This window comes from Xiphophorus hellerii, chromosome 20 (genome assembly GCF_003331165.1).
Source record: "Xiphophorus hellerii strain 12219 chromosome 20, Xiphophorus_hellerii-4.1, whole genome shotgun sequence".
Classification (NCBI taxonomy): Eukaryota; Metazoa; Chordata; class Actinopteri; order Cyprinodontiformes; family Poeciliidae; genus Xiphophorus; species Xiphophorus hellerii.
In genome coordinates, this window is record NC_045691.1 from 7,274,522 (window position 1) to 7,285,775 (window position 11,254).

Genomic DNA, 11,254 nt, shown 5'->3' on the forward strand with positions numbered 1-11,254 from the left:
TGGGTATCCTCTTCCTCCGGATGTAGACCTGAACAACGACGACCCCCTTCCTCCTCCACCCCCTCCACCAGCTACTCAATCACAGCAGCCTCTCCACGGTGGGGAGGTGGTGACAGCTGTGCCGCTCATTAACGGACAACCACTGCTAGTCAAAGGCGACGTCCTGCATGGCTCTTCACAGGAACTGCACTATGTTACCACCGACGCAAGCGGTCGGCCTGTTGTAGCTGCCTTGCCCAATGGGCGACAGCCTGACCAGGGAGAGGGGGCCACAGGAATGCTGCAACCAGAGCTGGTGAGCGTACCACTGGTAAAGGGGCCTGGAGGATTTGGGTTTGCCATTGCTGACTGTCCTCTAGGCCAGAAGGTGAAAATGATTCTGGATGCCCAGTGGTGCCGTGGGCTGCAAAAAGGAGACGTAATCAAGGAGATCAACAGGCAAAATGTTCAAAGTCTTAGTCATGCACAAGTGGTGGACATCCTGAAAGACTTTCCTGTGGGCAGTGAGGTCAGCGTGCTGGTACTGAGAGGAGGTGAGAGACTAAAGCATTCATATGTTTCTGTATCTGATCTGCCCATCTGGATGTTTAGGTAGGATACTGTACTATCCAGAAATTTTGAGTCGTTCCTCATTTATTACAATGTTGCTTCCAGGCAGCTAGACCTTCCTTTAATCTTTTAAAGTGATCCTGAGAAACAACCTGAACAGAATTTAACTTGTTTCAATTCAGTCCATTACCTGACCTCTTCTCTTAAAAAAAGACTTTATGTAGCTGTAGCTGTTTTTTTATGACCTAGTGCTTCTTATTTTTATTCTCCACTTCTCCAATTTCCTCATTTCACAGCCAAATAAAGTGTCTGCATGTATTTCATGGTCAAGTGTTCACGGAGTGGACAAAAAAATGGGCGAATGCTCCGCAGTTCAATGAAAAACCTCTATCAAGTTGTGGTTAAAAGTTTTGCACCATACTGCACAGTACAGACAATTGTACTAAAAGTAATAGCATTTTGTTTACAAAAGTCAGTAAAGGTCAAATGTCTTAAAATAGCCCTGAACCAATATTTAGTTGTATAACCCAAGTTTCTATGTGCACAGAGTAGATCAACTTGTGGCACCGTCCTTCTGTTTTTCTCAGTTTTCCCTTAGAAACCTGTTTGTCTTTTTGAAACACATTTTAACGCATTGCTGCCAGTTTGTGTATTTTAATGTATTCATTCATATGATCCCTCACATGTAATAAACAGGCCTGACACCGTAGTGTAGGAAAAATCTTCATATCATGATGCTTGAAAAAACGATGCTTCACAGTGTGATGTGGCCTAAATTGTAGTTTCAGCAGTTAACAAAATGATGTGCTTTTTCCCTTTGTGCTCTGTGGCAAAATTTAACCTCTAGTTCATCTAATTTTTAAATGAGACTCTCAGAGGGCTTCTTGCCAACAGCTTGGTCTTCACACAGACATTATCTAATTTTTGGCGTACTCACAGTAACCTGTGAGTACGCCAAAAATACTCACAGTGTTGGTTGTTTTGGATTATTGTCTAAAACAACCAAATTAGTCCGATTTTTGAGCGGAAAAGGACAAAAACCAGCATGTATAAAACATTTGCTCCCTTGTTTTAAACACCTAAGGTTTTTCTACTGTTGACAGGTGTTCCTTAAGTGAGTGAGCTCCACACTACGATCACTTTGAACCCTCCTCTTTCTTTTGATGATTCAGTTATGCGTAATCAGTAGCATACAGGTCTGTTGGTATGCTATTACTCTGCTACATACTAGTAAATTACCAAATTCTAAATTCTAATCTTTACAAGAAATTATGACTGATCGGATTAAAGATGTTGGACTGCTGTTATTCTGAACACAGATGTCCCTGTGTTTCTGTGTTGTTTTCACCACCTTTGTGCCTTCATTTTGTTTTCTCCTCTCATAATTTTTATCTAATATAATTTGTTGATATTGTTGATACTACTTCTACAGTGCTGCTTGGAGGTGAGGTCAGAGTGCTGATACTAATGGGAGGTGAGGTGGTGTTGTGGCTAGTTTAGGGGCACTGAATGATAACACATTTTTGCACTGTAATAGTGTGCCACTGTGTCTGCAGTGTGTTTTAAAGCTTCCATTGGAGAGGCTGCGTCCTCTTTTTGCTAAATATTTCCAACTTCTGCACTCCGACTACTGCAGGCGCAGTTTAAAGCCAGTTCCTAAGAGTTTTGTTTCTTACCATCACTTGCATATACTGACTGCACATCCCAAGTATTTCTCCAATATTCGTCCTCTGCACCTCGACTCAATCTGCCACTGTTTATGACAACTTGTAAAGGGACTTAATGCCTCTGTTACAAGTCTGAGGGGGAATTACATAAGTGTGGGGATGTGCTTGATTCCACATAGTTGAGGGAGGAGGGAAGGCACCCTTCAAATGTCTCTTACATCTCTCCATGGCCGCCTAAGGGACTCACTGCGCGAGTCGGTGAACCCCAGATTGGCTTTGATCGTCAACAGAGCGCAGGGGATTTTTGCATGCCTCTTTATCTGTGGCCTCTAAAAGATCCATGGCTAAACTGCTAAGGAGGGGAGGTCCGCTGGGTCCTCCTTGCCCCAAGCCATGCCTAAGCCGTCTTCCCTCATTGCCCAAACACCCATGCTACTTGCACTAACTGCTGTGCCACCATCATCATGTCCTGCTCCACTGCATGATTCCCACTGTTGAAGTATATATGGGCTTGGCTTCACCCAGCCTGCTAAACTGAACAGCTAATGTCCTCTTTAACACTCATTAGACAATGGCCTGTAGCTTAGAGGTGGCTCCCAATTGGAGAGTGTTTTTATTAGTGGTGAGTTTCGCTGAAGACAAAAAGATCAGGCAGCTGGGTGGAGGTAAAAGCAGGGTGCAGTAGGGTGTGTTCTGGGTGTGCAGCAAACGTTGCATTTTCAGATTTTGATGACAATGGTGTTGGATAAGGGATTTTTACAGTGTTGCATAAAAATATCTTCTTCTATACAGTGCATCAGGCTCCATTAACCTCAGATGAGGCCAAGTTTTCAACCTTGCCCCGAGGGCTGCAAGCTTCAGAGGAGTATCTGTTAATTCAATTAATGCAGAGAGTTGAGGAGGGTGGGAGACGGGAGCAGGGCTGTGCGAGATGGTCTATAGGGAACTATCTGAGTGCATTAGAAGAAACATGTGGGTGTACTGTAAAGCAAAAAGAAGAATTATCAGCTGTGGAATTATATGCATGAAACACAAAAGCATTTACCTGCTCTCTCAGCTCCACGGTTGGGGTGCATATGTACTCAGCTCAGAATGTGATGAACCAACACTATTTGCCATACATATCTTTAATCTCATGGATGGCTAAATATTCGCTAATGGAGCATTCTTTAGTTTTGAGTGGCTCACTGGTTTATTTTTACACTTCCTGCTGCCAACTCTTAGTCAGAGAGACAGTGACATCTGCTGGAGTTTTGGTGTGAGTTGCTGTTCCAAATATGAACATAATTAATTTGAACTCTTTTCTTTTTGTCTGTCTTTTTGTTACTATAGGTCAGACATCCCCTGTAAAGTCTCTGAAGCCTGTGAGTAAAAATGCATTATTCCCTCTTTCTTACCCATTGTTTCCCCATGGAGACATATCCTTCAATTTGATTTCAAAACATTTTGTCCTTCAGCTTAACCACTAAGCCTCTGTTGCGTCAAATTAAATGATAGCAATAAATTTGAATATTGATTATCTCTCAGCCCGCCTTCTTTTGTTTGTTCTCAAAAACAGTCTTAATTACCTCCCTTCGCTATTCATATTCTTTGGGCTATTGTCTGGGGATTGCAGTGGTAATGAGGATTGGATGAGCCTCTTTAGATTTGGCAGTATTATTAATACAACAGTTTTAGATAAAGAGGGTGCCCTTTTCATGCGGAGAAGGCCTATCACAGCCTTGGGGAAATCTTTACTTTCTCTCTTGGATTTTATATTACGCTCAGATCCCAGTGCCCAACCCTCAAAACAATAGAAGAAATATGGAGGTAAAACTGGTGTACGTTATTAAAAGTGACCTTTCCAGCTTTTGTTATCTAACACTGTTTGATGCCCAGACACTTGTCAAAGATAATGAGGTGCTCAGACTTTCATTAAAATTTTGTGATATAATAAAATTCAACAATACAACAAAAAGTTACACACAAAGCTTGTCCTTTTCTGTAATAATTAATCATAAAGCAGCATGTGGTCATGATGCCTCCTGTGTATGTCATCAGAGACAAGACATGACCGCAAGCACAGAAACCTTGGACACCATCGCAGACGCAACTCCTCAGGCCTTGCCGTACCACTCCAACACGAGCACCCTACGCTCATCTGACTCCCCCAAACGAGATGCCACAGAGATGTACCTGAAGTCCAAAGCCCTGCTGGAGAGCAGGCGTGAGTGTTGACTGATATAAGCTGCTTTTAATTGTCTGTTTTGTAATATTTCCTCTGTTTCTCTACACTGAAACTAAGTGATTGTGAAATTCTTCTCATTCACAGAGCCTTACACCAAAGACATAGATGTTTTTCTGAAGAGAGACATTGAAACAGGCTTCGGCTTCCGAGTTCTGGGAGGAGAAGGCCCACAACAGCCAGTAAGTTTTAAATCCAGCTTACTTTGAAAAAAAAAAATGAATGGAAAGTTGTTAAACATATTTACATCTCCAGTCTTCTGTTTTTCTTATTTCATTGTTTGAATTGTAAGAATTTAGTAATTCAAAACAAATGTAGTACTTTTAATCCTGTTTAGAGTCTTGGTGGCATTGCTTATGTGTTCCCTATTCTATATTTCCTACTCTCTTCTGAGGGGGGAGCGTTGGACAGAGTAACAGAGTCTTAAAGAGGCAGAGGCCAATTTCAAGGCAAAATCAAATTTCCTCTAAGCTATGCTTGTTACATACAGCATTTTTTAACATCTTTTTTTTTTTGACTGTGCTATAAAATGTCACCATGTGCCTGAAAAATACATAACCCCTTCTTTATCTGTTACAAAAGACCTTGCTCTACAATTATCAAGCATAAGATTGTGGCAGATGAGGCTCTGATTATGTCTTCATTGAGGAAGCTGTTTCTGTAGTAGCTGAGTTAGAGAGCAACCATACTCAAAGCTGTTGTGATAGAAACATTAAAAATGGACAAGTTTATAGACTATAGCGACTTTGACCAGTACCACATTGTGATGGCTAGATGACTTCTAATAAACTGCTGTTATTTTGTGGTGTTTCTGGTTTGTACTGTGCGGTCCAGTCCAACAGAAACTGTTGCTCAAATAGCTGAAGAGCTTAATGTTGTTTCTGATAGGGAGTTGTGAAGGTAGTGCATCATCGTTTGTTGTGTACAGGACCACTATTCACCATTAAAAGAGAACATGAGAACCACAACTGGACCATGTGGAGCAATGGAAGAAAGTGGCCTTGTCTCATGAGTCCCATTTTCTTTTACATCACATTGATGGCTGAGTGCAGTTCCCTAGATAGTTGTGGCCTGTTTCAGCAGGATAATGCATTTTTCTACAAAGCAAAAAGATCTCAACTCAGTCAAATTGAATTGATTGAATTGAGATCTTTATGCTTTGTCAGAATTTGATTTCAGTGAACATCGTCTGTTTTGTAATATTTCCTCTGTGATCCTACACTGAAATGTTCCTACAAATCCTACAAATCTGACAATGTGATCCTACAAATGTCAGAATTTGATTTCAGTGAACAGAAATCAAATTCTGACAAAGTGGCAGTGCTAACTGTTGTCTCATAGCATTTACAGCTGCAACATTTTCTGCCTTCTTATTAGTTCCTTCCTAACCCGATATCAGAATGTGTTTCCCCAGGTTTACATCGGGGCCATTGTGCCCAGCGGAGCTGCAGAGAAGGACGGTCGTCTCAGAGCAGGAGATGAGCTCATTGGCATCGACGGAGTGATGGTCAAAGGTCGGTCTCACAAGCAAGTTTTGGACCTGATGACCAATGCAGCCCGTAACGGTCAAGTCATGCTGACTGTTCGTCGGAAGGTCATCTACAGAGGTTAGTATAAAGACACAAATTTATTTGAGAGGTCATATCAAAAATTGTATCAACATTATCATGATTTGGTTTTTACCTTGACTATCTTTTTTATTCAACATTCCTTACAGTACTAAATCTTGTAAAATAGAACCAAAAACATTCTAAAAAAATGTTTTGCATAAAATACAAATGCATTAAAATCTGTTTTATTTCAAATCAGAAGCAACAGATGAAGACATTCAGGAAATGACTCCTGTGTTGGTGAACGGTTCTCCAAAGCTACCTCGCCTGCCAATGCCAAGCGCTCTGGACCACGAGTCTTTCGATATCACACTTCACCGCAAAGAGAACGAGGGCTTTGGCTTTGTTATCCTCACATCAAAGAGCAAACCCCCATATGGTGGTGAGGATCAAACTTCAAACTTTGTTTTTTTTAAAGAAATCTATTAAAATCTGAAACCTGGATGTTTACATAAATACGTTTTATAAATGTAGAACGTGTAAATATCAATGTCAAACAAAAATAGTGTTATATGCTAGATAAACCTTATGTGGCTACCTGAATTTAATCTGACTGTCTCATTACTTTTCATATCCGTCATTTTAGTTATCCCTCACAAAATTGGACGTATCATTGAAGGCAGCCCGACTGACCGCTGCGGCCTACTCCACGTTGGGGATCGTATCTCGGCAGTCAATGGCCGCTCCATCATTGAGCTCTCTCACAATGACATTGTTCAGCTTATCAAGGAGGCTGGCACTGTCGTCACTCTCACTGTGGTTCCTGAGGATGGTGAATATCTTTTAAGCACAGAAAAAAAACTTAATAATAATCCATGCCTTTTGTTATCACAATGTTAAAGTTGGTTCCTAAATATTAAAATTTGGAAGTGAGAAATTAGTTATCGCAGGTTATGTATTTTGACCTAATCAGAATATCTAAATACATTAACATCGTATTCTAATTTCAAACTAAAATATATAGAAAATTAAAGATTAACCTTTACTTCATCCACAGAAGAATCTTAACAAATAAGCAAATTGTAATTTTGTGTCCATGTAATACAAAAGTATAATAAAAGATGACCTGGAGTCTATGTCATCTTGGAATAATAAACAGGTGAAAAGGATATAGCGAAATAAAATCAAATGTTGGAACTAAGATTGTACTTTTGTATTTAAATGCTCAATTTAAATCTGATGTTAGCAACGTGGCTTTAAAAAGATAATGTTAACACTCTGTTGCATCACCTCAAGCAACACTGTGGAAGTGTTGTGGAACTGAAAATAGTTTTAATGGTTGTTCTTAGCTGATGTAATTTTTTATAACCTTAGGTGGAGATTTGTTTTTTATTGGCATCTTTATTTAATAAGGAGCTAAATATTTACAGCAGATCAAAGAAATCTATGACATGCAGTTATTCAGGATGTTTACGATACTGAGGCCGTTGTAATACTTTTGGAATTTTATTTGTGTAATTGAAACGTGGATGGGTTTTTGAAAGAAAGATCTTGTTTAGATGTGAGAAGTTATTTTAAAACATTAAAAATAATGGTGCCTTTACGGATGTACAACATAGGCAGGTGATGGACACTGAATGGATGCTCGTTATGCAGCGCTTTGCTAATCTCGCCCTCCACTCAAAAGGCTTTTTCATTAGAAGATTCATTCAACCATTCACACAACCTTTTACACTGATTTGCAGAATAGGAGCGATGTGAGTGGCTAGCATTTTGCCCAAGGACCTTTCAGAATGTAGTGTGGAAAGCTCCAATAACACTAACTATCATTTATAGCATCATTCCTTCAAAGCTGTTGATACATTTAATTTTGACTCTAATTTTCAAGTTCTTAATTTCATTTTAAATTTAAGACCATTTTTAACTTTGTCACACGACATTTCTTTCACACAATTCAATCTAGCTGCTCAAATATATTACCCTGAAATAATTTCAAATTGCATGCAGCTTTTATAGACTTAGTTTGCATTTTTCTAACAGGCAACATGTAGTTTTTAGCCTTTTGTTGATATGGGTATAAATTAAATCTCTGCAACTAAAGTTATTAATATTCATGCTGGAAATAACTTTTTTAGCTTTTCTAATTATTAGGCATTAATCAGTATGATAAAAATGTATTTCAGAATACAAGGGCCCTCCATCGGGAGCAAGTTCAGCTAAACAGAGTCCAGCTCTTCAACACAGACCCATTGGACAAAGGTCAGCTCTTCATGATGAACGGTAAGATACAGAAGGAAAGATAAGGGAAAAAAACTCACAAAATATCCTATTGCAGCAAAGGTTGTTATTGACTGTTCGTGCAAAGAGGACTGTCCAGTTATGAATGTTAATACAACAGGAAAGAACTTTACTTTTGTTAAATAAAAATACATTTGAGGTTTTATAATTTCACTGAAACACTGTTACAATAACCTGTGAGATATTAATCTGAACAAAACGCCATTACAAAATAAGGCACAAAATCTAAGCACACGTCCAGTAAGCTGAGAACTGTCAGCTAAAGAGACATGATTATTATACATTTATAATAGAACTAACAAAAAAACACTATACCCATTATAATTGTTCCTCCCAGCAAGCATCTAGCAGTAAATTCAGTTTTATAATTTACATAATGGCTTTTTGAGTTGGTCTCCTGATGCATTCCATTTGAAGTAAGTAATATAAATAACAATGTTTGTTTAGTTATAACCTGGACATGGAGGACAAAAGGGATGTAGTCAACTGGTCTGACCATAAAACTCTTCCACCTGGTGAGCAGGGAACACTGTGTGTGACAGGACCCAACCAGGTAACTATCAACATCTTGAGTGCATTGAAACTCCACAAATTGCACAACGGTGTGTAATGAATGCATGCAAGATATTTAGACTGCATTTTTATGTTATATTTAAGTGCATTCTGAGAGTTTTCTTCTTTATTGGAGGGTTGTCTGACTGTGGAGCTGGAGAGAGGCCCCAGAGGCTTTGGTTTTAGTTTGCGCGGGGGCACGGAGTACAATATGGGCCTGTATATCCTGAGGCTTGCAGAAGATGGACCAGCTCAGCTGGACGGAAGAATCCATGTAAGTGCTCTAACAATCTTTGTCTTCACATTAAATATGAGCAGGTTTTACTGGTTTCAACATGAAATTATTGTTCACATGGATTCCTCATCTGATTAGCACAATCATCTTCTCAAAGGTGAAATATAACTGCATATCACAGCACAGAGCTGGAAGAGAAAAACTGCATACATCAATTTTTGGTGAATAAATTAAACCTTACGAGAAGAAAGGTCATAATGAAAAAGGGATGCAACTAACTAAATTTATTTCCAGAAAGGTGGCACTATAACTAGGAAAGAAATTGTTATATTATCAAAATTTTAATGAGACTCTAAAATGAGCAAAAAACTAAGAGCCTTTTTGTGTGAAGCAGTCTTACAGCCTGCCAGACTGTGATCCCTGGTCATGACTTTGCCTTTCAAAGGATGGTGGAGAATGTCAGCGTTGATTAAAGCCAAGCAGTCTGACATGTTTACAGGCTTTATCCGGAGTTATTTTGTCATCTTCACTAAAAGAAAGTGCCTATAGGGTGTTATAAAGCTGGATCTGCGTGCAGCATAAAATTTAGATCCGCTGATAATGAGACTCAGTGTGCACAAACACTCTGCAGAGTACGTTAGCTGTTCATTGGTGTGTTTCTGCATTGCTGACAGGTTGGAGATGAGATAGTGGAGATTAATGGGGAGCCGGCTCGTGGCATTTCCCATACACGGGCAATTGATCTGATTCAAGCTGGAGGAAACAAAGTGGTGCTGCTGCTGCGACCTGGCGCAGGCTTGGCCCAGGACGGAAGTGAGTAATATATTCAGTTTTCCTCTTGGACAAGCTTTGTGCCTTGAAGAACTCTATTGTGCCATTTAATACCATGTTGGGTAAAAAAGCATTAGTAGAGAATTGGGAACTTCTGTATTTATTCACTCGGTAGAATTGTTTTAATAAATACAATACAATAATAAATACAAAAACATTAATTTAATGTTTTTTAAAATGTGCAAAGTTTTGCATGAAGACTCTAGTTTAATTCATTGGATTCTTATAAAAATGTCAATGAACATTAAAGCATTAGTTCCAAATGACATCATTCAAGTCAGCATAAATGTTTAATGTTCCATCTTCTTCTAAATTGTCACCATAGGCGTAAATTACAGCTTTGCAAATTCCACCTTGCCAGCACTGAGTTATTTAGGGAAAGCTTTCTGTAATCTCTCCCTGTGCAGTTTGCAAACATTCCCAGAGCAGTTATGCATTGAGAGTCTGCTTGGTTTAGACTTTTTAGTCGAGCTTATTTCAAACAAGCCCAGTGGGATGCGATCAGGTGACAGAGGTATCCATAACATGGCTGAGTGAATAAATCTTTGTTCTGCTCAAACAGGTGCATCAAAATAAATTAGAATTTAATCAGAAATTTAATTTATTTGAACAATTCAATTCAAAAGTGAAACTATATATATATATGTATATATATATATATACATATTTTTTTTTTATTTTCACTGACATTTCATTCAGCTAGAATGCATGTCCATGTACTGTACAGAAGGTGTGCCCAATAGTTGGTTGGTTCCTTTTGCATAAATTGCTGTGTCAAAGCAAGGTGATGAGGAGCCTTTCAGCCTCTGGCACTGCTAGGTTGCTTCAAATCATTTGCATTGCAGGGTCTAAATGAAATGCAAAATTTATTTTCATCTAAAAAGAGGAGTTTGGATCACTGGGCAACAGTCCAGTTTTTCCCCCTCAGCGCAGGTAAAAGATTTCTGATGTAGTCTGAGGTTCAGGAGGGGCTAAACACAAGGAATGTGGTACTGCATCCTAGATGTGTCTGTGTGCATTGGCTCTTAAATCCTCTTGATGCTACGGTTATTACCATTGCCTGTGCACCTTTTTCTAACACATTTTTACCTTCTACTCAACTTTCCATTAATATGGAAACGATTACTTTTTGTGAGTCAGTGACTGTCTTCCAAAGTGTTGTACAGGCCATACCATGACTTTTTCTTTTTTGTTGGAAAATTCTCATTTTCTGAAAAAGTCAAATTTGCATTTTCATTATCTGTAAGCCATAAGAAACAAAATTAATAAAAAAGAAGCTTAAAAAATATTATTCCTTTCAGTGTATATATGATTTTCACTGTTTGAACCGAGCTGCTAAAGTAAATTT

The 11,254-nt window shown here is 38.9% G+C and overlaps 1 protein-coding gene across 1 annotated transcript in view; it reads left to right on the forward strand.

Moving 5' to 3' along the window:
• Positions 1-11,254, forward strand: part of magi3b (membrane associated guanylate kinase, WW and PDZ domain containing 3b) — a 159,837-nt gene that overhangs the window by 143,476 nt on the left and 5,107 nt on the right. The window contains 11 exon segments of the mRNA XM_032549281.1: positions 2-533; positions 3,549-3,580; positions 4,257-4,422; positions 4,528-4,622; positions 5,840-6,047; positions 6,250-6,432; positions 6,637-6,822; positions 8,174-8,270; positions 8,736-8,841; positions 8,977-9,114; positions 9,750-9,888. Of these exon segments, the coding sequence (XP_032405172.1) occupies positions 2-533; positions 3,549-3,580; positions 4,257-4,422; positions 4,528-4,622; positions 5,840-6,047; positions 6,250-6,432; positions 6,637-6,822; positions 8,174-8,270; positions 8,736-8,841; positions 8,977-9,114; positions 9,750-9,888 (1,882 nt within the window).